General features: G+C 49.2%; 9 protein-coding genes and 2 non-coding genes across 11 annotated transcripts; 8 read left to right on the forward strand and 3 right to left on the reverse strand.

Annotated features, from left to right (window-relative positions):
- Positions 1-316: 316 nt before the first annotated feature.
- Positions 317-2,468, forward strand: FPRO_06251 (putative CBS and PB1 domain protein; the record flags this gene model as incomplete). The annotated part of the gene is made up of 3 exons (XM_031228856.1): positions 317-496; positions 594-1,467; positions 1,516-2,468. The coding sequence occupies 3 exons, from the start codon at positions 317-319 to the stop codon at positions 2,466-2,468; spliced, it is 2,007 nt and encodes a 668-aa protein (XP_031079151.1).
- Positions 2,469-2,805: 337 nt separating this feature from the next.
- FPRO_06250 (uncharacterized protein) lies at positions 2,806-4,519 on the forward strand (the record flags this gene model as incomplete). The annotated part of the gene is made up of 3 exons (XM_031228857.1): positions 2,806-2,836; positions 2,887-3,820; positions 3,871-4,519. The coding sequence occupies 3 exons, from the start codon at positions 2,806-2,808 to the stop codon at positions 4,517-4,519; spliced, it is 1,614 nt and encodes a 537-aa protein (XP_031079152.1).
- Positions 4,520-5,534: 1,015 nt separating this feature from the next.
- FPRO_06249 (putative SPT10-transcription regulatory protein) lies at positions 5,535-7,211 on the forward strand (the record flags this gene model as incomplete). The annotated part of the gene is made up of 1 exon (XM_031228858.1): positions 5,535-7,211. The coding sequence occupies one exon, from the start codon at positions 5,535-5,537 to the stop codon at positions 7,209-7,211; it is 1,677 nt and encodes a 558-aa protein (XP_031079153.1).
- Positions 7,212-7,589: 378 nt separating this feature from the next.
- tRNA lies at positions 7,590-7,673 on the forward strand. Its single transcript is given in 2 exon segments — positions 7,590-7,627; positions 7,638-7,673. It is a non-coding gene; the product is annotated as a tRNA-Asn (tRNA).
- Positions 7,674-8,208: 535 nt separating this feature from the next.
- Positions 8,209-10,128, forward strand: FPRO_06248 (putative CCT7-component of chaperonin-containing T-complex; the record flags this gene model as incomplete). Its single annotated transcript, XM_031228859.1, has 4 exons — positions 8,209-8,254; positions 8,391-8,557; positions 8,617-8,938; positions 8,993-10,128. The coding sequence occupies 4 exons, from the start codon at positions 8,209-8,211 to the stop codon at positions 10,126-10,128; spliced, it is 1,671 nt and encodes a 556-aa protein (XP_031079154.1).
- A 325-nt stretch (positions 10,129-10,453) lies between these two features.
- tRNA lies at positions 10,454-10,538 on the reverse strand. Its single transcript is given in 2 exon segments — positions 10,454-10,489; positions 10,501-10,538. It is a non-coding gene; the product is annotated as a tRNA-Asn (tRNA).
- Positions 10,539-12,794: 2,256 nt separating this feature from the next.
- FPRO_06247 (uncharacterized protein) lies at positions 12,795-15,839 on the forward strand (the record flags this gene model as incomplete). The annotated part of the gene is made up of 3 exons (XM_031228860.1): positions 12,795-14,453; positions 14,507-15,492; positions 15,545-15,839. 3 exons carry the CDS (start codon positions 12,795-12,797, stop codon positions 15,837-15,839), a joined length of 2,940 nt encoding a protein of 979 aa, XP_031079155.1.
- A 298-nt stretch (positions 15,840-16,137) lies between these two features.
- Positions 16,138-18,175, reverse strand: FPRO_06246 (uncharacterized protein; the record flags this gene model as incomplete). The annotated part of the gene is made up of 5 exons (XM_031228862.1): positions 16,138-16,521; positions 16,576-16,920; positions 16,969-17,071; positions 17,143-18,073; positions 18,121-18,175. 5 exons carry the CDS (start codon positions 18,173-18,175, stop codon positions 16,138-16,140), a joined length of 1,818 nt encoding a protein of 605 aa, XP_031079156.1.
- A 530-nt stretch (positions 18,176-18,705) lies between these two features.
- FPRO_06245 (uncharacterized protein) lies at positions 18,706-20,055 on the forward strand (the record flags this gene model as incomplete). Its single annotated transcript, XM_031228863.1, has 2 exons — positions 18,706-19,588; positions 19,649-20,055. 2 exons carry the CDS (start codon positions 18,706-18,708, stop codon positions 20,053-20,055), a joined length of 1,290 nt encoding a protein of 429 aa, XP_031079157.1.
- An 801-nt stretch (positions 20,056-20,856) lies between these two features.
- FPRO_06244 (uncharacterized protein) lies at positions 20,857-22,479 on the forward strand (the record flags this gene model as incomplete). The annotated part of the gene is made up of 2 exons (XM_031228864.1): positions 20,857-21,385; positions 21,452-22,479. 2 exons carry the CDS (start codon positions 20,857-20,859, stop codon positions 22,477-22,479), a joined length of 1,557 nt encoding a protein of 518 aa, XP_031079158.1.
- Positions 22,480-23,591: 1,112 nt separating this feature from the next.
- On the reverse strand, positions 23,592-24,611 carry FPRO_06243 (uncharacterized protein; the record flags this gene model as incomplete). The annotated part of the gene is made up of 4 exons (XM_031228865.1): positions 23,592-23,961; positions 24,016-24,343; positions 24,392-24,460; positions 24,542-24,611. 4 exons carry the CDS (start codon positions 24,609-24,611, stop codon positions 23,592-23,594), a joined length of 837 nt encoding a protein of 278 aa, XP_031079159.1.
- Positions 24,612-24,913: the final 302 nt, after the last annotated feature.

The following is a 24,913-nucleotide window of genomic DNA, read 5'->3' on the forward strand; positions in this document are numbered from 1 at the left end:
AGGGCCAGGCCCAAGAGGCGGGTGGGAGGTACCAACATCCTGGGAGCTTGGAGAGTCACTCACCTCGAACAAAATCACCCGATTTCCTCCAGCCTGCAGAATATCTCGCCCACTGCTATTGGCTGATCCTTAATTTTCCTAGGTTTCCTCCATCCGGGGCATAGACTCACCTTTTTCTATTGCATTTCCCGTGCCGCCGACCCTCTTTTGCATACAGCGAAACAGATAACGCCAGCAATCGTACGTATTCTGCCTTTGGCTGTGACGACAAGCCGGACCGACTCCTCGTCTCGTCTTCGTTCCATCTACCGCTATCATGTCGGGAAACACTTATAGAGGAACGCCCACTCGCAACCAGGGCCGTGGTGCGGTTCCTTTCACCAACAGTCCCAGCGGTAGTTCAAGCATCCCTCGTCCTGTCCTGGAGCCCTCACCGCCTACTGAGACTGGATCTGCGGTCAGCGCGAGTCGTCAGAAGCAGAGCAAGCGTGATGAGGTTCGTCATGACATACCCTTTCGATTGGCCTCGACTGCGATATATACCTCGAAAGGCTTCGAATTACAATATACTAGGTTACTAACCTCCACCACAGGCCATCCGAAAGAAGCTCGAAAATGACCTCTCCAAGAAGAAGCACCTTACCAGCCGGGCTCGCCATTCACGAAAGGCTCCTCCTGGGACTGTCCTCGCATTGAAGCCCAGTCAGGCCCTACAGATCAAGCCTGGCACCACTGTATCCGAGGCTGCTCAGTTGATGGCCGCAAAACGCGAGGATTGTGTTCTGGTAACTGACGATGACGATCGCATTGCTGGTATTTTCACCGCAAAGGATCTTGCGTTCCGAGTTGTGGGAGCTGGAGCAAAAGCTTCCGCCATTACTATCGCTGAGATCATGACGAAGAACCCTCTTTGCGCTCGAACCGATACCAGTGCTACCGATGCCCTGGATCTCATGGTCCGAAAGGGTTTCCGACATCTGCCAGTTATGGACGAGAACCAGGATATTTCGGGTGTGTTGGATATTACCAAGTGCTTCTACGATGCCATGGAGAAGCTAGAGCGTGCCTACTCGTCCTCTAGAAAGCTCTACGATGCACTTGAGGGCGTCCAGTCTGAATTGGGCTCGACTCAGCCCCAACAGATCATCCAATATGTCGAAGCTCTGCGCAGCAAGATGTCAGGGCCTACTTTGGAGACCGTGCTCAACGGTGTGCCCCCCACCACCGTGAGCGTGCGAACCTCGGTCAAGGAAGCTGCTCAGCTTATGAAGGAGAACCGTACAACCGCTGTCCTTGTTCAGGATCAAGGAGCTATTACGGGTATTTTCACCAGCAAGGATGTCGTTCTTCGAGTTATTGCACCTGGTCTTGACCCCGCCAACTGCAGTGTTGTGCGTGTCATGACCCCTCACCCCGACTTTGCACCCATGGACATGACCCTCCAGGCGGCTCTCCGCAAGATGCACGGTGAGTTGTTGAGGAAATTTTAGTAAGATGCCGCTAATATGTTTTCAGATGGTCACTACCTAAACCTCCCTGTCATGAATGATGGCGGTGAGATCGTCGGCATGGTCGACGTTCTCAAGCTAACATATGCTACACTCGACCAAATCAACGCCATGTCAAACACCAATGATGAGGGTCCCGCGTGGAACAAGTTCTGGCTGTCGCTCGATGCTGAGACAGAGTCTATGATGTCTGGAGAGGGTAGTGCAGCACAGCACACCAATCTTGGCTCTCGCCTGACCTCGCCTGACATGCACCGAGGCATCAACGATAGTCTCGCTCCTGGCGACTCTGCATCTCATGTTGGCATGGAGTCACCTCCGCGTTCTGTTCTTCCCGATGTTCTTGAACATCAATTACCAGAAGAGCTCCCATTCCCGTTCAAATTCAAGGCTCCATCTGGCCGAGTTCACCGTCTCAAGGTTACTGCAACAGAAGGCATCGAAGTTTTCGTCAACGCTGTGGCCTCCAAGCTTGGTGCTGAGGCAGATAGCATTGGTGGTGTGCCTCCTGTGTCTGACGGCAAGATTGTCGGCCCAGGTTTTGCGATGAGCTTTTTGGATGATGAAGGAGACTCTATCTCTATCACAGCTGATCATGACCTTCTCGAGGCTGTTATCCTTGCTCGCCAAGCTCACCATGATAAGGTCGATCTATTTGTCCATGATCCTGAGAAGCCACCTGTATCCGAGGCTCCTGCTACACCATCAGTCTCAACCGGGGCCGGTCTACGAGAGCGGCGTAAGTGGTGGCCCGAAGAGGATGATGACGACTCAGAAGATGAGGATGATGATGATGAACCCGTACGGAGGCGAAAGGGCCGTGCGGCACATACACACGCACAAGGCCCCGAGCAGCTTATTGCTGGTGTACCGAACGAACTCATACTTCCTGGCGCAATTGTCACATTGGCCGTCACTATCATTGGTGTCTTTACCATTGCCAGACTCACCAGTCGGTAAAGGTGGCATCTGCTGTTCTTCGTAATGACATGATGAAGATGGAGGTGGGGGGGGGCTGTTTAGTGTAGATATTCAGAAAGAGAAGTAGCTTTTTATAGTAGAGATTACCTTTGCAAGACTAATTAAATGCCAATAAATTTTCTTTGTTAGTAAAACATGTCTCATTGCCAATTTCAGGACCGTTCGTTCGTTTGGAAAGTAGATAGTTAGTGATGAGTTGTAGCTGGAGGATATTAGTCGGCCCGGAAAATCCCTCCACCCGATTCATCGACCATAGCCAAATTTTGGTACAGTGGAACGACTACCACGATAACCGAGCATTCTCCAAGTCGTCGCCATGATCTTGAGGAACGCCGCCGTGCGGCATTGTAAGTCAATTGAGCTCCAATTCATCCAAATATCCAACTGACATGTTCAGACCGCCACACCTTGGCGTCTCCCATCTCTAGGTCCCTTACCCGGCAAATGTCCACTCAGGTCACCACAAAGACTGAGACCACATCCGAAGAGTGGAAGGCAACCCAGGCCGCTGTTGCGCCTCCGAAGATTGTCTCCGCGGCACGGAAGAAGCAGCGAATTGTACAGGACGGGATTCTTTCTCTCAGGACCAACTCGGCGCACGAGCACAGGGGTGCTGCTTGGACAACACCTCACTCAAACTCAAACTCGACGATACCTGCGACTCCTGCTCAGCAGTATAAGGAATGGCAAAGAATTCAGGCCAACACACGAAGTCTCGGTTCAAAACTGGAGAAACGATATATTCCCACCGAGCTCGTCAACAACCCACCTGGACCTGAGGATATCACTCTAGAGATGTTGATGGCTTCGCAAACACACATCGGACACAAGACCTCGCTCTGGAACCCCGCGAACTCTCGGTACATCTACGGAGTGCGACAAGGTGTTCACATTATCTCTCTGGAAACGACTGCAGCACACCTGCGACGTGCGGCTCGTGTGGTGGAGGAGGTGGCATACAAGGCTGGCCTCATTCTCTTCGTAGGAAACCGGAAGGGTCAGATGGAGATTGTCACCCAGGCTGCTGAGATGGCTGGTGCTTGTCATTTGTTCACCAAGTGGACCCCTGGGGCCATCACCAATCGAGATGTTATTCTGAAGATGGCCGGAACAAAGGTTGTGGACCACAAGGACCAGGAACTCCCCGGTTTTGAGTCGTACAGAGGCTCGGCTCGACCGCTGATGCCTGATCTGGTTGTTTGCTTAAATCCCCTTGAGAACTATACTCTCCTTTATGAGTGCGGTCTTAAGAGCATTCCTACGATTGGCGTTATTGATACCAACGTAGACCCATCATGGGTGACTTACACCATTCCTGCTAACGATGACAGGTAAGAACTTCTACCAACTTTACTCATTTCCGTTACTAATGCATGGGCAGTCTGCGAGCGATGGCTGTTGTTGGCGGTGTCCTGGGCCGAGCTGGCCAGAGAGGTCAACAGCGACGTATGGCAGATGCCAAGAAGAAAAACATGGCGACGTGGGAAAACTCTCCTGATATCGTACAGCACATGAACCGCGAGAAGAAGGCCGCTCTCGCTGAGCGCAAGAATGTAATGGGACAGATGCAACACAACCTTGAGGGGTTCAATGAGGAGGAGCAGAAGATCCTACGAGAGGGGCTCTATGGAGACGAGCTTGAGGTTACTGAGAGCGAGATGGTGGACATGATGGGACAGGCTGCCCTGGGAGCTGCAAAGGAAGTTGCCGCTGAGGCGTTTTCTGCATTACCTGAGGAAACCCCTAGCTCTGGCCCCGAGTCTCCTATGCAGGCCACTGCTTCTGAAGTGGCGGTAGAGGCTCAGGCTGAGTGTATCACCTCATCGCCAGAACTGCCCATTGCCTCCGAAGCAGCCACTTCACCTCCCGAGCAACCCACTTCACCAGAAGTAGCGACCAATGTTCGGTCTGAGGTTAATCCGACCAAATCAGTACAGGATTCTAGGCTAGCGAGCATTGAGGATCAGCTGTCAGGACTAAAGAATGCGGCGGAGGCGATCGAGGCCGATATCAAGAGCGGCAAGCTGTAGAAAAGCTGTGTACAATACTGAAGTGTATAATAGCCTACGGGAGGGATAGAGTATGAAAGCGATGCAAGCTGGAATGAATATATAAAAATGTATTGTTATGTATCACTTATAAGCTACCAAAATGTTATCGTTTGCATCATAAACTTCAAGGCCGATCACGGCGATAACTACGGATAAACAATTGACCCCGGCTTGTTTTAAGGTTTAACATGACCTTGGATTCCCAGTGGCTTTTGTTTTCTCCAGGTGCACGCCCCGCCTCCATGGATTTTTTGGGGCTCTCTCTGAAGCCTGCGCATTTCCCCTCATCACCAACGAACATTTCAGCACAGTCACAACGAACATCACATCACAGCACTACACAAAAAAAAAATACAAGCATTACGCACGCTGCGCTGCACCTTATTACAGAGCGGAGCACTGGATACACTGGGGCTATCACTGAGCCTTACAGCGTCTTCAGTCACTGTTCATTAGGTAGTTCCCTGTGGATGTCCCCGGCCTGTCCAGGGCGCGCCCTTTTCAGTCAAGGATCCAGGCCACTACCCAACCAACAGTGCATTGAAACACAGCCAGGCAGTTTTTCCAGGCCACAGCACGCCTACAGTAGTGGATTTCAGTACAGTCCGCCTAGAACTCAAGAGATCTTGATAGAGATTTCGGTGCGAAATCGGGATTTGAGAGAGCACTCCACAACAACAGAGTCTCCCGTAATAGTTTAGCTTTTGAGCCGAGCTGTTCTTATTAAACTGTCTCGGCCTTTCCTGACATTTGAATTGGTATGCACCACTTTATACTTTTTCTCTCATTCTGCACTTTTCAGTCTTGAGGGTGTTTGTTTGGTGTAAGACGACATCACCCTGAGACTGCGAAGATAGATTCGTAAGTGACAAGAATCATAAGGCTAACAGTCTGGTTAATAGGGATAAAAACTTGTCCTCCAATTAAATCATTCTTCTTCTTCCTCTTTCTTCTACACGTTAATAAACCCCGCATAAGGGTTTCATCCAACAAAATGCCAGCCATGCTGGATGATCCGGCGAGCCCCACTATCTACCGAGTCTCCGGTCAGCCTCCGTATCCGGATCCGAACAATCCCGGGCTTCCGGCCGAGATGACGCCTAGGCAGGTCACGCTCCGTGATCGCCAGACTGTGGCCACTATTGTTCCGTTTTCCTCAAAACACCAGGTTCCTGAGTCGCTGATCGCCTACTTATGTGACCAGATCAACAAGGAAATTGAAGGCGGCGATACATATCCCATGATGGACGCCTTCGCCGCCGACAAGTTCGGTTCCTACTGGTTCCAGAACTTTGGCGCTATTATGCTTCTTGGAGATGTTGAACGTGCTGAGGATGTTGTAGAAGGCAAAGATTGGTCCCGAGAATGTCTCGGCAGCTTCTATATCAAGCCTAACTATCCCGGCCGCAGCAGCCATGTGTGCAACGCCGGTTTCCTTGTCACAGATGCCTCGCGTAACCGTGGTGTCGGCCGTCTCATGGGTGAGGCGTACCTTGACTGGGCACCTAAGTTGGGCTATACGTATAGCGTCTTCAACCTGGTGTACGAGACCAACGTTGCATCATGCCGTATCTGGGATGCGCTCGGCTTCAAGCGCATCGGTCGAGTCAAGGGTTGTGGAAACCTTCGCAGCTATCCCAACCAGCTGATTGATGCCATCATCTATGGGCGGGATTTGTCACCGCGCGAAAGCGAGGAACTCGTGAGTGAAGAGCGTTTCGACAAGATCAAGTTCTACCTCAAGTACGGCGAATACCCGAACGGCGCTGACCGCGCTGAGAAAAGCAGGCTCCGCAGCGCAGCGACACACTATAAGCTTCTCGACGGAGACAAGCTCATGCTCAAGGATAAAGAGGTTATATCCGATCCCGCCCGTCAGTTCGATATTGCTCGTCAAGTTCATGTTCAGCAGCACGGGGGTATCAACAAAACTACCGCTACTATTGCAGAGAAGTACCACTGGAGCCGTATCAAAGAAACAGTCAGCGACGTGATTCGCAGTTGTGTGGAGTGCAAAGAGCTAGGCAAGACAACTAATCCTGGCGGCGCGAGAAAGGCAGCCTCATCGAATAATCATACGGGAGGGAGGAGAGGGGGTGCAAACACAGGTGACCACCATGCGCAGCCGACGAGTCCTCCTCCTGCCCAAATGTTACCACTGCAAGAGCACAGCATGATAACGACGGTTTCACACCAGAGTCCAGATCACGATCATTCGCCAAGTCCCTATGCTAACCCAGCCGATATCTCACTCATTGCGCCTCCTCATGCTCTTCAAGGCAGCTCAATGGAACATGCGCTTCACTCACACAGTCCCATGCTCCAAGATCCTCCTACTGGCCACCACCCACATCATCACAATGTATACCAACCAATCGACCCGCAGATCATCAACGAAGCTTCTCATGACCTTGGCCCCTTTGATCAATATCATTCGCCCGCTGACTTCCAAGCATTGCTCAATGCGACTGAAGATGTTGGTCCTGATGTTGTGGACAGAGATTTGGAGATGCTGATAGAACATCAAGACGATGATAATGCGATGGACGGGACGGATGGTATGGATGGCATAGACGAGGATGTCGGTGTCGGTGTTGGCGCAGACAACCACGGTCTTGTACATAAGGAAAGGGGTTTGTATGATGTTGGTTTTGAGGGAGCGGGCGGGTAGTCGGAGGTGATTTTGCGATGCTGTTCTATTACATTGAAGCATGAAGCGGGCGCTTCTGGATACAGTTACATTTCTCTATCGATGAGCATGAGCCTGGTGTTTCTCACATGAATGCTAAGATTGGGCTTGTGTCTATTGGTCTCGACTCTCCCTCCACTGTTCCCTTGATAAGTCCGCAAACACCACCAGACGCCGAAGGCGCCACTGCTCTGCTTTGGCTAGAATTCTTGGAAATTATACCTACAGAGAACAGATTTTCGGCCCCTTGTCATGAGAAGAATAAATAATTAGGTAAGTCACAGGGCATCTCCCATGGCTATCCCATGTCATACCACCATAGATGCTATCACGGAGGTGCCTGCTCAACCAATCAGCTTCTCCCCTGTGGCTTAGTTGGCTAAAGCGTCCGACTGTTATCAACTGACAATCGGGAGATCGGAAGTTCGAGCCTTCCCGGGGGAGTTTCTTTTGAAACCTGGTGTTATTTTGTCCTTTGTGGATATCTTTTTGTTAGTCTATGCCAGGAGTGGAGTTTGGGTAGAAACCACGGTATACAACTCAATCTTTGTTAGATGGCCGAGATACCAATTTATAGGAGACCACGTAAGTCATGTGTAATTGACACTCTGGGTTATATGTTACTTGTAGTACCATTAATAGGTACTAAGGTACTGGGAAGTTGTCAGTCATGAGCTGATACGAGGCTGGTTGTCGAATCAAAAGCAGTAACCTGATTGGCTGAGACAAGACCCTTAACTCCCATACAAAATGCCCCGTGCACGACTGGGACAAGGCATGATGAGAAAGCGAGAAAGTGGAAGGCTGCCACATTTTTTTTTGGAAGCTTCCACTCATCACAAGCTCCTCCCACTTTGAGCCCGCCAACATGTTTCCCTCCCCCACCAACCGACGACGGAGCGAAACTTAAGCCTGTACATATTTTATACACGGCTGTGATCTCTTCTATTCAGATTCGGGTCGATCAATCACCGTCAAAATGTCCTTCGGAGGCCAAACGCCGACGATTATCGTCCTCAAGGAAGGTCCGTTTTACCCCACCGCCAGCCCGCTTCACCCCTCGATTCTTAGGGGGCATCTCCAAAAGAAGACGATAAAAACAAGACGCAACGACAGCAAATATGATCGCGACAGATAACTGACCGTAGCGCCTTCCTACAGGAACCGATACTTCCCAGGGCAAGGGACAGATAATCTCCAATATCAATGCTTGTCTCGCCGTCCAGGCTACAATCAAGTCCACTCTAGGTCCTTACGGCGGTGACCTTTTGATGGTTGATGAGAATGGCCGACAAACTATCACCAACGATGGCGCCACCGTGATGAAGGTTCGAGGCGCTCGACAAAATGTCCATTCACTTCCAGTTCCCTTGCTAACTGGTCAAAGCTTCTTGACATCGTCCACCCTGCCGCAAGAATTCTCGTCGATATTGCCCGATCGCAAGACGCCGAAGTTGGTGATGGAACCACATCAGTCGTTGTCCTCGCCGGCGAGATCCTGAAGGAGGTCAAGGAGCATGTTGAGCAGGGTGTCAGCTCTCAGATTATCATTAAGGGTCTGAGGAGGGCATCTCAGATGGCTGTCAACAAGATCAAGGAGGTTGCCGTTAGCACAAACGAGGGCAACCGCCGTGATACTCTTATCAAGCTGGCTTCTACTGCCATGACAAGCAAGCTGATCAAGAGAAATACTACATTCTTCACTAAGAGTACGCAAAAGCACCAATGTGCATATGCTTGGTCATCGAGCTAACTGATTTTAGTGGTTGTTGATGCTGTCTTGTCCCTTGACCAGGACGACCTCAACGAGAAACTCATCGGCATCAAGAAGATCCCTGGCGGTTCCCTGACTGAATCTCTCTTCGTCAACGGTGTCGCCTTCAAGAAGACATTTTCCTATGCCGGTTTCGAACAACAACCAAAATCTTTCGAGCAACCCAAGATCGTATGCCTGAACGTCGAGCTGGAGCTCAAGGCAGAGAAGGACAACGCCGAGGTCCGTGTTGAGCAGGTTTCTGAGTACCAGGCAATCGTCGATGCGGAGTGGCAGATTATCTACAAGAAGCTTGAAGCAGTCTACAAGACTGGTGCTAAGGTTGTGCTCAGCAAGCTGCCCATTGGTGACCTGGCCACACAATTTTTCGCTGATCGAGATGTCTTCTGTGCTGGCCGTGTGGCTGCTGATGATATGGAGCGTGTTGTCCAGGCTACTGGTGCTGTTGTTCAATCAACTTGCTCCGATATTCTGCCCGAGCATCTGGGTTCCTGCGGCAAGTTCGAGGAGCGACAGATTGGTGGTGAGCGTTTCAACTTTTTCGAGGACTGTCCCGAGGCCAAGACTTGCACCCTCGTCCTCCGCGGAGGTGCTGAGCAGTTTATTGCTGAGGTTGAGCGATCGTTGCACGATGCCATCATGATCGTTAAGCGTGCCATCCGAAACCATCTCATTGTCGGCGGCGGCGGTGCTGCTGAGATGGAGATTTCAGCATACCTTCACCAGTTCGCTGATAAGAACATCTCCACCAAGCAGCAAGCTATTATCAAGTCTTTTGCCAAGGCTCTTGAGATCATCCCCCGCCAGCTTTGCGACAACGCTGGCTTCGATGCCACTGATATTCTCAACAAGCTCCGTGTTGCGCACCGAAGGGGCCAGACCTGGGCTGGTGTTGATTTCCAGAACGAGGGCGTTACTGACATGATGGAGCAATTTGTCTGGGAGCCCGCTCTTGTCAAGATCAATGCTATCCAGGCTGCCACCGAGGCCAGCTGCCTCATCCTTGGAGTCGACGAGACTATCCGCAACGAGGAGAGTGCTAAGCCTCAGGCTCCTGGCCAGCTACCGCCAGGTGCTGCGCAGCGTGCTCTGCGGGGTCGTGGACGTGGCATGCCCCGAAGATAAAGGGAAAGAATCATAATGAAAGATGGAGCATGATCAAGGATTAAAATGGAAAACTTGGCTTATCCTGAAAACATAGACTTGAAAAGTGGGAGGAGCAGTATTTGGCCAAGGGGCTGGAAGATCTGTATGATACCTAGACTTATCTGACCTCTAAAACTTGACAACCTCTATTTACTATATGCCAAGAGCTAGTAAATATGTTTTACACTAAAAGAACTATTTAGTTGAGTTCTATTTATAGTTTATTACAATTATAAAATTAAAATATGTATTTAAATAGATCTCTTATTACTTAATGTAATTCTAACTGGCAAAAAGATATTGTCTCCCCCGGGAAGGCTCGAACTTCCGATCTCCCGATTGTCTATTTAATAACAGTCGGACGCTTTAGCCAACTAAGCCACAGGGGATAGAGGCAATTATTATAAGAACGTATCTTTATTTACCTTCATGTTCATAGGATTAAGGTAAAGAGGTAACCCCAAATTTCTATACTCAAGCTCTTTAGTCCCCGTTGAGCACCGTGAGTCTGATTTTACACGTTGATAATTCTATAGAGGAGTGCAATATCTGCCGTGCTTATAATCTCTTTCTCTCAATACTTTACACAAGTTGCATTACTGGTTCACTTCTATATTGATGGTCACCCTCAGAAGGGGGCCAGTATAGTGAGTGTCCTTACCTAAATTTGCTTCATCACCTGCCTGCTTTAGCAAATGTAGGACAGAGCGATTAATCTCTACATCTAGATGCTTTATCCAATTCTCTCATTCAGTCTTAGAGTTATCTTGCTCTCTATTTAATGAATAGCGCGTTACGTATTACTACGCGTGATCCATTAATCTATAGTGAACAAGACATTATTAACATTACTCCTGGCCTTACTATACTCGTTCTCTAATTCTAGAAGATCATTCTAAATAAGTCAAAATATCAACAAGTCAATCACATCCTTCTTGGGGAGGTTCTCAAGGGCGACATCCTGACATTTTATGGCCCTTAGTTGGTTCAAAGACGGATGAAAATAAGCAGCAAACGTCTTAGATTCTTTGATGTTGACAGCAACCCACCCTCCAAAGTACCTTCAATGACAAAGAGTTCGGTATAAGGTGAATCATATACTTCTGTGGCTGCCATGCTGCTGGAACTTCTATCTCAGGCTGTTCTTTGACTGTTGTAGGTACTAGACCTCTATTAATAATATATCAATTACTTGGATCACCAGGATCCGATTTCAGACAGCAAAGATTCTCATATGAACACAGATCAGGAATTCTTATCCACGATGACTTGCTATTTAATTTTTTTTGTCACTACAGTAAGCTTTCTCTACTCTATTACAAAGAAGCTACAAGCACACAGCAAGGGGCATACCCTATATGCTCCTGCATTCAAAGCACTACAGCCAATAGTAATGTTTTATAATATCGAGGAGAAATCTATGTTCCAGGGCCGGATATCAATTAGATAGGAGGATTGAAAACAATAAACTTTATGCAATACGTTGAATTAATTATGGATGCAACCCGTTGTGTGGTTTGGTATATTGTGTGTTCTGTTCCTGTGAAATATCAAATCTACCTCGTGACTATACGACAATGTCTCAAGGTGGATAAGAAATAGAAGTGGGAATACCAAATCTGATATCGGAGGTCGAGGCTCCGTTAAATCTAGAACACGGAGCATAAGCGGCGCGGTAACGGCCCCGTTGAGACCGAAGGTCCAGGATGACCGGTTTGGGAATGGATGCACGTGTGAGAAGCTTTGGGTGGTAGTTTAAACGCAATTGAGTTACGGAGCACAGCCAAACAGACTAATCCTGATTCTAACAAACACATGTGAATACTCGGTGCCGAGAAGAAGTAAATGGAAAGGGTCGGTTTCGCATTTAGGCCCTGATCAGTACCACGTAGCTTCGAGTTAACTATCAGGAACTTAACTCAATCAGATGCAGTATCAAGGTCGTAGAACCCAACGATGTGCTCACTGAGTTATTCATTGACAGCAACATTGTTTCAGAGCCAAAAAGGACGCCTTATATCAGCATACAACAGTAAACAGGCACGTAATCACAATCAATATCAATCCGCCACGAGCTCATTAATGAGCCTTTTAAACTTGCAGGAATGCAACGGGAAGACCCTGCGATGATACTAAAGTTAGCACCAGGGGTGTACGCTAGACTCCATAAAGCCCCTGACGTTACCTCATCTTTGGCCAACCAATGCCACTAAAATGTGGATTCTCCTGGTCAGTTTGGTGGAGGGCGGGCCCCTTCCTCTGCTAGCTCTCACGTTGAGAATGCCCTTTCTTGTCTTTGTCCCCCGACACCCTATAACGTTCGCTATCTTGTTTGTCTTCTCCATCTGCATCTCTTTTGCGTCGTTTTCTTGTCGGAGTTTGACTTATTTGTTTTCCTCTTTTGGCTAACCCGACACAAAGAAGGAGGCACAAGAAAGCCAGTTCAAGTTGGTCTGGTACCAAACGGAATGCTGATGTGCTCAGTACCATAGGCGACACCACAGTCTCTGACGATATAGATCAAGCGACCCCTCTAGCGAAACATCGCGTCACCTTATAGAAGGGCGCAGTGCGAATTGAATCTTTTATCTAAGCCTTAATCGCCCCCCCAGAAGCCTCGCCTCGGCGAGCAACGATCCATCGCAATGCTTCCACTTCGTCGGCGTGGACGATTTTATGCCATAGTCGCTGTGGTTATGGTCTTCCTGCTGTATCGATTCATGCAGAATTCGTGGTCACAGTCTCCTCACTTCGAAACGGTGAAGCAACCAAGCCAGCCAGCTTCTGACCCAGTACAGGGCTCGAAAGAAGCCTTTGAACCGCCTGTCGTACCGCCACCCGTCCAGCTTCCCGATTCCGAGCAGGATTCCAACGCTGCCAATAAACCCAAACCAGCAGTACCTCAAGATGGACCAGCATTGCCGGAGAAGGTTTCAGAGAAAGTCGATACACCGGCAGAAGAGAAGCCTGTCGCCGATGAACCTATCTCTGTTGGGGACGCTGCGCTGCCAGACGACAAGAAGGAAGAGCACAAGCAGCCAGCGGAGCAAAGTGCACCACAAATTCCCGATGTTCACTTCAAGGACCCTCCTAAGCAGGCCGACAACCCTGATATTCCCGATGTCAACGTTGATGGTTCCAAGGTTCACTGGACCAAGCCCAAGGAGAACTTCCCTATCCCCCCTGAGTCAATCAGACCAGTCCCAACCGGCACAGCTCCCAGTATCAACAGAATCCAGTTCGACTTCCAACCTGAAGACGTACAGACAAGTACCACCCGGTTGGATCGATTGAAACGTGTCAAGGCAGAAATTGAACGGGCCTGGACTGGTTATCGAAAATTCGCATTCCCACATGATGAACTCAAGCCTGCTTCTATGAAGTATCGTGACACCTTTTGTGGCTGGGGCGCGACACTCATCGATTCGCTTGATACTCTTTGGATCGCTGGTATGAAAGAGGAGTTTGATGAAGCCGCCAAGGCCGTCGCCAATGTCGACTTCACTTATTCCGAGCGTAACGACATTCCCGTTTTTGAAACTACCATTCGCTACTTGGGCGGCCTTATCGCTGCGTACGATGTTAGCGGTGGATCCTCTGGCCAGTATAAGATTCTGCTGGATAAGGCCGTCGAACTTGCGGAGGTCCTCATGGGCGTTTTTGATACGCCTAACCGCATGCCCCTATTATATTATCGATGGCATGAGCCTTATGCTTCACAACCCCACCGAGCGAGCACTGTTGGAATCGCTGAGCTTGGAACTCTGTCTATGGAGTTCACTCGCCTTGCTCAATTGACGGGTACCAACAAATACTATGATGCTGTTGACCGTATCACCGACGCCTTGATTGAGATGCAAGCAGCGGGTACTGATATTCCAGGGCTTTTCCCCGAACGCATCGATGCCTCTGGATGCAACAGGACTGCTACCACTAGGACTGAAAGCCTCAGCCAGGAGGCCCGGGAGCAAGTCAATTCTGCCGACCTGACTAAGGAACCTGAAGGATTTGATCCCACGAAGCTGGGCGGAGATGTAGCCTCTCCCGCACAGCTCCCCCAGGCCGATAGTCGTTGGGAGGACAAGCTCCAACGTCGCGATGTTCCTGTAGATACCGATGAGGCAACTAAAGCGGGTGATCAGACACCGGCTCGACCTGGGCCTCAACAGGCGCCCCCTCTTGCTGCAGATGGTTCTTCGGCAGACTGGGATTGCAAGCCTCAGGGTCTAGTTTCAAGTAGCCCTAACTACGGACATTACCATATGGGAGGTGCCCAAGATTCAGCCTACGAGTATTTCCCCAAGGTATGTTGCTCCTTCACCATTCTTCATGATAATTTTGTCTGACGTAAACTTAGCAATATTTGCTCTTGAATGGTCTGGAACCCAAGTATCGCCCGCTCTACGAGAACACCATCGACGCGATTAACGAATGGTTGCTTTATCGACCTATGATCAAAGACGACGGCTGGGATGTGTTCTTCACGGGAAAGTTGACGACTTCTAGCCGGGGTGACTCAGAATGGCTAAAGACCTATGACATGGCTCATCTCGCATGCTTCGTTGGAGGCATGTATGGACTAGGCGGTAAGATCTTTGGTCGGGATGGGGATATCGACAAGGCCAAAAAGCTCACTGATGGTTGCGTGTGGGCATATCAGTCAACAGTTACCGGGATAATGCCTGAATATGCTCACCTGGTCGCTTGCCCTGCCCTGGAAAAGTGTGCTTTCAGTGAAGAGAGTTGGTATGAGGATCTCGACCCTAACAGAGAATGGCGCGATAGTGAGTTTAGGAAATGGTCAGACGGCGAGGCTCAGAGGAAACTCGCAGAAGGAGCTGCTCCCGCCGCTGCCCAACAAAACAAGCCCGATGATTCAAATAAGGGACCGGAGCCTGTCGTCAATCCCCCAAAGGTGGTCAAGCGGGCAGGAATCCCGATGCCTGAGCTGGATAGGAGTATGGAAGAGGACGATTCGGAGTTTGGATCAACGCTCCCCGATTCACTCAAGCAGAAAATTGGGCTGAACAAGGACGGATCTGAAAATACCGAAGCAGAAAAGGCTCATCCAGGCAAGACTGATTCGGAGAAAGCCAAGCCTGCTCCAGTCGAGCTAGAAAACCAACCCGCTGCTGTCCAAGATACAACGGAAAAGACCATCGCGCCGAAGCCTGTCACCGTAGACAGCTTTGATGCCGTCAGAAACGCAGAACAAGTTGCTGCTTCTGATGACGTACCTCTGGAGAGGCCCGCGACGCACGAGGAGTACGTCAAGTCGAGGATTCAAAGAGAAAAGCTCCCTCCAGGCTACACCGATATAATAAACCGGAATTACATCCTTCGGTAAGTTTGCATTTTTAATACTTTTGTTGCCTCTCCTAACGTAAAGTTACAGACCCGAGGCGATTGAATCTGTTTGGTACATGTATCGCATTACTGGCGATACTACCTGGATGGACAAGGGTTGGAAGATGTTCCAGGCTACAATTGCCGCTACACGCACCGAATTCGCCAACAGCGCCATCGAAGACGTGATGGGCACAGAGAACAATCTGAAGGACGAGATGGAGAGCTTCTGGATTTCCGAGACTCTCAAGTACTATTATCTACTCTTTTCAGAGCCTAACGTCATCAGCCTTGACGAATGGGTTCTCAACACCGAAGCGCATCCTTTCAAGAGGTCGACATGAACGGTATTTCACCACGTGCTTACAAGCCATTATACTGAGAGCTTGCTCAAAGAAGGTTGAAGTTTTGAAAAGGAGGCAGAAGAGTCGCAAAGCTATTTCATTATCGGGCAAGTCGAAGTCACGACAAAGGCGTTTTTTTTTTGGAGAATGGCCAGGATAGTGTATGGTTATAAGGCGCTAGTCATCTGAGGATATATCATTGTACATACAATTTTCATCTGTAGCCGGGGTATCTCCTCAGCGTTTCGTGGTCTAGAATGAGGCCGCTCACTTTGTTCCATCTTCGTCACCTAGTCTCTCAACCTTTAGCTGCATCCCATTGGACCGAGATAGGCTGGTGATTGCCAGAGAACTTCGTCCCCCCAAACCAGAGCTCAAATCTCAGGTCTGCTGGAGCAACAATCACTCGAATATCGAACCTACAAATGTAGAACTTGTGTCCTCGCCGGAAGCAAGTTCCTCGCTTTTCTTTGAGGACGAGCTGGTGTTGTTCGATGCCAGCGAGGTTGCTCTTTACAGAACAAAGTCTCATAACGCCGGCTTGTTTAAGGCTTCGAGGAAGCCATTCGGCCTCGTTGTTGGACACCACAATTTCCGCGTCCCACGCGCGTGTAGTGTCTCCATCTTTCAGCCTGATTTCAAATCGTTTGACCAACGGAGAGTCCGGGTCCACGGTATCTCCCTGTGGGCTTTTGTCAATCCAGTCTGTGAGCAAAAAGAAAGGCCTGAAGCATACCTTTTTGATCAACCATTGGATCTGATTAGTCGCCCACTTCACACTTGGGTCCCACGGATCTTGTCGGACTTCTTCATCAAAGTGTCGTGAAGGCATATAGACCTCCTGAACGATTACACCGTAGCTCGCTCGAGCAATCCAAGTGCTGAGCACGGATTTATTCCCCGACTCCATCCTTTGTCGCTTGTTCTCGAGTACTCCACGAGCGACCACTAGTTGCGGGTCTTGGGAGGGTATAACAAGGATGTTTCGGGCATTTGGATGCTGCAGCTTGGCTAAGTGTTCTTGGAGAACCTCACGGACGTAGGCTGAACTACCCAGCCCACCGGACAAAATCACATACTCCTGTATACGCAATGAGCTCAGGTCGAGCTTCAAACGGGAGCGCCTTACCACTTGTTTTGAAAGACCTTTTTCGGTTAACCAGTCAAGTCGCTTGTGAATTCGGGCCATGATTGCTTCGATATGAACATCGAAGAGGGCTTGAATGTCTTGCCTGCAGCGGATCAATCATACTTAGTAAGTCGAAATAGAGAGAGTGTTTTTAGTAGCGGGACAGTAACTGACTTGGTAAAAAGCATGCGTCCATCTTGAACTCCGAGGCCTTCGTGGCTCACATCGTATCCTACACCTTCCATCATGATTTTGTATATTGGTTGCATGTATACCTTTTCGCCAAACTTGTGCTTGACGCTCTTAAATCCTTGGCTTCGAGCCATGCGTGCTGCAAAATCAGCCGGAAGCTTGAAGTCGGGATTCGCGGCCATTCTCTGCGAAACAAGTCTTGCGAATGCGCGATCAATAAGTGACGAGCCAACACCTACACCGCTGACGGCAGCGACTTGAGAAAGCTGTGGAAAGCTCGAGTTTGTGGAAGTAACTCGCATCAGAGCGAGGTCCGTTGTGCCACCACCAGCATCCACGGTCAGAAATACGCTGTTTTCCTTGAGACTTATAGCTCCAGTCTTGAGAGTTGCTACAGCTGCGGCCTCGGACTCTGTGAGGTCAACCAATGCTGAATGTTTTGGGCCTCCAGTTCCAAATCCAGCATCATGAATTGCGCCTTTGAAGGTGTTTATGATAGCCATACTCGTCCACGTCGTGGGCGCACTGAAGAGGAACAGCACGGCCATGCCGTCCCACCCACCGACATGTTTTATGCCCATGCGCATTTCTATGCTATCTTTGATATGCGCATATATCTGCTTCAGATAATCTGTCACGAATTGGCGAGCCTGGGCAGTGCTTTGCGGGACGTTGCTTAGACCCTGATGCTGTGCTGCGTCGAGGGTCTCTGGATCTAGAAAGATCTTGAAGAAGTCCCTCCGTGTCTTGCTCGTATCATGGTCATCGTCCGCACACATGAATCCCCAAGATGAGATGCTTCCATCGGCGTTGTATACAATTGTCGTGGGGACTTTTCGATCACCTCTGTCGTCGCTCCCGGGCCAGTCGTTGACGACCTGGATAGGGATTCCATGCCTCATCCAGGCGACACCTAGAACGGATCAGTTTTTCTATGGTACTTGCGGGAACGCTACTCACCCGTAAAGGTCGTACCAAGGTCCACAGAGATAGCCAAGTCTGGTTGCTCTTCCATTTGATAGTCTGCTCGATTTCTCTGTAGAAGCAACTGAGGAAGAATCAAACGATAATCTGAGAGCCTTATTGCCAGAAACGTGACAAGGCTCGGAAGTGGCCCATGCGATAGGCCTATTTTCAGCCGTCGGAGCTGGACTTGGTGATATTGGTTTGCTGGACGCACCTCTAAGGGTGTGCGGGTCAATATGCAGCAGGTCGGCTGGGAAAAGACAGACTAGGCCTTTGGACTCAGCCTGATAATGAAACATGCATCTCAATGTTCCCCTGTGCTGAGTGGCTTGACAAGGGATGCTGCTAGCTGGACCTCGACGGAGAGGAGAGGACAGGAGAGGAACTTGGTGGTGGCAATTAAATGGCAGTTACTGAGGCTTTTGCTGGTGGTTAAAAGCAACGCCTGCCCTGAAAGCTTTCGAGTCTTTCTCGTTCTTTTTCTTATTATCGCCCTTGACACCTTTCAGCAACGACTGCCCCGTCTCAGTCTCCTGAATTTCTTGCCTTTTTAAGAATTTTAATCTCTAACTCACAAAGATGGCTTCAACGACTCTAGTGTTGGGTGAAACCGTCGTGCTACTCACTAATAAAGTCTTGACGCTCTTCAACACTACGTTGTCCACTATTGTCCAAGAAGACCTTAATACAGCCCCTGCTGGAGGCCTAACAATCTCCAACGTGATTTTAGAAACTATAACGCAGACGGTGCCAACATCAACCAGCACGGGGTCTTCAGAGACAACTCAAGCAAGCCAAGATATAACCTTATCCAGCGCATCATCTACAGGTCTGAATGATGAAAAGCCAACTGGCAAGGAAGATCAATCGGGAAGATCCCCGGATGGACTCAAAGGCGGCCCTGTCGCTGGAGTTGCCATTGGCTGCCTCGTTGCTGGCCTTGCTCTGGGACTCATAGTAGCCTTTCTACTTTTCCGGAGACGGCGGAGAGGCAAGCCAGCAAACGAAGGATTCGTTTTAGCAGATCAAAAATACACGGAACCCAAGGATGGGACACAGGTCATAGTTTCATCGTCGAGGCACGATGCTGAACTCAGCCAGTTTCTTCTCGAGGCAACTCCGGACAAGGACCTCCAAGCAGAGCTGCGCTCATTATCCGAACTCATTTATCAGCACGTCGAGAACTATTACCGTCGACCCCAAGTCCAGGCCGACCCTGCTGAGGTGGCTCAGAGCCTCACCAATATTGGCTACTCACCAGAAGCGTCAGGACTGCAGGCAGACACACTTGCTGCGATTTGCCTCAGCCCCAAGACATCTCAAGTTGGACTCCGCCATGTCCTCTCGCATGTCATCTTTCGGAGCCTCGATTTCAATTCTGGCAGCAGCTTGTCCATGCTTCCACTAGAGGTTGCAACACTGACGCAAAGAAGCCACTCAGCTGAAAACGCAAACAATCCTGGTAAGACACTCCCACATTAACCCAGAGCCTGATTAGATAAATAGCTAATCAAACTTTTAGCAATTACCTTGGCGCGTTCAAGGTGGCGCACTCTCTCTGCTCTGCTTCTCCATCCTAACCCGGATGAGAGAACACCACTCCCGGTGTCAGTGACAGAAGCTTCCCCTATGGCCCTATCTCTTGCGAATGAGCTAAACCAGTTCTTGGGGGTGTTTGTTACACAAGACATTGCTAGCCTACAGGATCAGATGAACCATCTGCAGGCTGTCATTCTTGAGTGTACCAAACTGGGCTATGTCGTTCTATCGCAGCCGAGTGACTTGGGGTTTGTTTTTAGCAACAGTGCATCGATTACAAAAAGCCGTAGGATCGTGGTGTGTCCTGGCTTGGAAAGGCTCAGCCAAAACGACGGAACGAGGTATAGATCGCCCAAGGAGATAGTAGCACCGGAGACTGTGAGTCTGTGAGGAGAGGAAGCACATTCACTGCTACCTTCTGGTCATTGGGCGTCTTTTATTGGATGGTTGGATTTGATGAGCTGCAAAGGGGCTGGTATGTAGTCCTGTATGGCATAAATTATTAGAATTATAGCCACGTCCCGAAATGAGAGTGTTTATGACACAGTGAACTTACAAGAGACTGACAGTTCGTTCCAATCCATGAATAAACAACATATATTGTTTTATATGCCATGATTCGAGTAAGTCAAATCACTTGGTTAGTACATATGTGAATGCGTACCATTCTCCTTCAGACATACTGGGAGGTGGCTTGAACCAAGTCTATGACCAACACCACAACACAGTAATTCATGTGACACACACCCACCCGGTACATATCCAATTAAATTGTCAGCTGGTGGATTGCATCTGACTATTGACCTGTCTTGCTTGCTCGGGCGTGAGTGGCTGAGAGCTGAGTCTTTTCTCAGAGCCTGCTTCTAGATATGCAAGCCACATGCCTCAATATCACATTCGGCGTCAGCTCTCAACATGGGTCCTAGCAACATGATAGTGGATGGATATTGTGCAAATCAGAAATAGACTTACACCGCAGCCTGATTTTGTTCTCTCTTTTCTTGTCTGAGCGGGGAAGACTAATGTGAGGATTATTGTCTCGCGCCTTTCATCACCTGCAGCTCAACAAGGATTAATCAATAGTTACCTCGACCATCACTCACATATTGCCCTTCTCACTAAAATCATCAGAGCACTCCATTAACTGAGACCATTCACTTCTAGGAACACAGCACTCTGTCCTCATTCAGCATGCCCAACCCCCTCAAGGCAATACATGCAAGTTTCAACCTCCTGACCTGGGCGCTGGACCACGACCAAGTCCCGAACGATATCCGTCGCAGTCTCGAGCTCGTTCGAACATGCGACTCAGATCTTCAGCATCTCATAGAACTACGTCAAGAGTGTCTCCATCTCCTTCAGCGCCGCCCAAAGGTTCTTGAGCGCGTACACAGCATTATCGAATCAGCTCAAAGAGGACTTCAAGAAGTCTGCGAGATTGTCGAGAGATGCCGCCCTGAGGCCGACAGAGGTGGAAAGACCACCTTTTCGAAGCGTATGGCATGGGTGCTTGTAGATGCGAGTGAGTTCAAGAGCCAGGAGCCTATTGTTAGTCGACATCATGCCGCTGTGCTCGCTGAGTTGAACTTTCTGAGACAGATAGTTCTTTTGGCTCCTGTTCCTGAACCCGTGAAAGTTAAGGAGAAGTGCGGTGTAAGAGATGAAGCCGCAGTGTTTGATAACGTTGCGCTGCTAGGGGATCTTCTTGGTGATGCAACGGGCAAGTTGAATATTCCCATCATATAACTTGATTGATACAATGATCTGACAGTATGTGCCACCCTAGCTTCTACCAGGAAACCACAAATTGTTCAGTCTATTGATGCTCCAACTCCAACCATAGTCTTCAACACAAACGCAGAATCCGCCACACCAACAACTCAATCCTTGCTCCAAGTACCTCAGTCTCTTCATAGATCAACGAGTTCGCAGACGATGCACATAGAGCATGCGTCTGAGTCACTCCCAGAACTTGTCCCAGTCAACATGAACAGCATAGCTCTACCTAAATCTTTCACTTCAAGTGCCACTTACGATACTGAGGCCCTCGCAGGATTGAGTCTGCTTCTAGGAGACCCCTTGGACTGGAGACACTCACCGCCTCTGGCGCCAGCCAACAATGGTCAACTGAATCGACCAGTGACGGCTCCATCTCAAAGACGGCTTGCACATTTCACCAATAATGATTCTGACCAACATCTTCCACTTCATAGCCCCTATGATAGTGTCTCTGATCTTAGCCAAACTAGCCAGCGAGCAAGCCTCAACTACACTCCGTCACGTCTATCACCAAGCATCTCAAGCCCTTATCATCAGCATCATTCACTTTCAAGACCTCCAGCAGCCACACGATCAGCGTCTCAGCTCCACCATATGCCCTCTGGTCACTATCCGGGGCAGCTCACGTGGTCAAATTCGTCTTCTGCAACAATATCCTCCATCTCGTCCGGTGTAACGAGACCTGACTACAGCTGGATACCGCCAATTGCTGAGCTTGATAGTTCTCCCCACCATATGGTTCCAATTGTTGGTGCATTGAGCCATCTAAATCGACCCAACGAGGTGCCAATGGACCAAAAACTCGCTATCCAAATCAACACAACACCTGTCGAACTTCCAGCAGAGGAAAACCTATCCACGAACATAAACCCATACTGCCAGACTTTCCGTCCGGGGTCTAACAGAAGGGGGCGAGCCATCAGTCAACCAACATCAACACTACATCAGCAAATAACGCGGAAACCAACTCTTAACCAGGGAAAGGAAGTGGTGAGGGATTATAATGGTGTGCCAAAAGATTATGCAACGTGGTAGTCGAATTTCTGGGTATAAGCATGCAAAGATATCAAGGTTAGACAGGAGGTTCAACAGACACGTTACTATGATGGGTGATTTTTGAAGCAACTGAGAAAACGAGTGTTAAGGTATTAGCAAAACTCAAGGCATTTCATCCCTGAGATATATACAGACCAACTACTAAGTGCTGTATCTGTCTGAGTTCATCAGTGATTTATAAAGGTTGCTAGTTAGTCTACCTACTGTAGTCAAATGAGATTACATGCAAAGTGTCGACCTGGCTCACGAGAACAAACAAGATATTCGCAACTCAATTTATTATCTTGATGACCCTCGGTGAAGAAGGGGCCCATTACTACCTATTAGAGGCACAGCTACTTTCCCTTATCTTCATCCATCAAATCCTGTCCGTTCAAGGTGCCGCAAGCCCCAACATCATTCTCTCGTGCGCACACACTCGCAAGGTCAATCTATAAGATGCGTGGAAAGTGATCAGTAATGCAAACAAAGATCAAATCAGACCCAAATCCTCGATTTCGCAAACGCGCGACAATAAATTGCCTTGATAATACATGTCGATAAACAATTCCCATTTCCTCCTCACACGTCAAGACATATATCCCATATTCCCGTACCACATCCTATTCGTGGTCTCAAAAATCGTATCTTGTAGTGCATCCATCCCACGCGGTCTCTCACCTTGAGAGATCGGTCTTCTGTGTGGTCCCTCAGTCTATATGCAAAAAAAGATGTGCGTTCCTCGTTTCGCTTCATCGTTCCAGCTCATGGTCATGCCGAGTTTCGGTCGAGGAGCCTCTGTTTTCAGTGGCCATCGTATCGATTATCCGATATCTCATCATGTCATGAATCAGGCTATGTCATGAATAGAATAAAGCGTCGTGGTACGGTGCGAATGTGCCGTCCCATGCCGAGGCTGAAAGACCGAAATTATAACCGATCGCTCAACGTTTTCAAATAAACAAAATCATTTCCGTAACTCCGATGCTGATGCCCTTTACCGTCTTTGATCTTACCATCCTCGTGTCGAAGATTATAGTCGACATATGTACTTTTATTCGACAACCTTAGTCCTCAATAGTCCGCGATGACTCAGGTGAATTCGAGGTATCCTATACCATCGAACTGAGAACGCTTATACTGAGGATCATAATGAGTAGACCGATAGTAACAACTATCAGTAGGGCGAATGAGAACCAACCCAACACCATGGCGCTGGTACCCACGCCACTCTTGACAGCTCCGTTTCCGAAATCCTGGGCTATAACCGAGGCGGCTACGGACGCTGTATGTTGCCATAGCACAGATACAAGGACGAAGATGGCTGAGACGAAGATCAGGGCAAGAGCAATTTGGGAGACGGGACGAGACGGGAAAGGCTTGACTTCGCGGTCAGAGCCTTCTGAATCAGTCTCCTCGTGCCATCCGGGGAAGGTCGCGAGAAGGAGGAGGCAGACGAAAGCGAAGATGATGGCGATAATACTGAGAATCAGGTTAGTGTGGCTCGATTTCGGTGCACGTGGAGTTGAAACTGACATGAGATATGGGAATACAATCATATCTTTGAATTGAGCAGCCAGCCAGATGAGGTTGAGAGGATCTTGGTCCACATCGACCTCCTTAGCCAGTGCAGTGGCATTGTTGCTGCACAGCCAGGAACCACCGTCGGGGTTGATACAGATACCAAAGTAGCCAACGCGAGCTTGCAATGAAGCGTCACCTGCGATGTTCTCGATAGCTGAATGGAGGTTGTAGTCGACCTGGGCTGTATCGGGCACTGCTGTGTAGTCCTTGTAGTAGATAGATAGTAGGAAGATGTCGGGGATAAGTGGCGAGGACGATGAACAGCCAGCGAGAAGCAGTGCTTGTTTTTGTTAGAAGGTCATCTCGTTTTAGGGGTAAAATAGCTCACATAATAGAATGATGGCGATGGCGATAAGGATCATCAACACATGGTGATAACCGAGGAATGGAACGAAGCCTAGTGAAATTGGATATTAGCGATGCGGACTGTATCAGCTGAGACATTGGATCGATGTCCCGAGATCAGACAGTAACTTACGATACCAGCCGACCTGGACTTTTTGCCTTCTAGAGGACGAGCTGCTGCTGCTGCTCGTCCCGGAACCCATCGTGAATGATGTTAATCCTACACTCTTTCAACTTGTTGTCGGTTGAAGTAGTAGCGGGAAACAACTGAGTTGTCTGCGCTCGTCCCCCAGTTAGGGAGCGACGAACACGAGTTCCTCAAGACCAATATCAATTGGTTTCCTTGCTCTTTCTGTTACCGCTGGGTTGCGTGACACTCTGGAAGCGATCCTTTGATCGACCCCGAACTTCCTCCACTGGACTGGATCAGTCAATCTGTCTCGGGAACAACTGGTTCTTGTCGAAGTGAAGGTGAAGAAGCGGTGGAATGCGGGCGGGAGAAAGC

The sequence above is a fragment of the Fusarium proliferatum genome (genome assembly GCF_900067095.1).
Source record: "Fusarium proliferatum ET1 genome assembly, contig: FPRO_scaffold003, whole genome shotgun sequence".
Classification (NCBI taxonomy): Eukaryota; Fungi; Ascomycota; class Sordariomycetes; order Hypocreales; family Nectriaceae; genus Fusarium; species Fusarium proliferatum.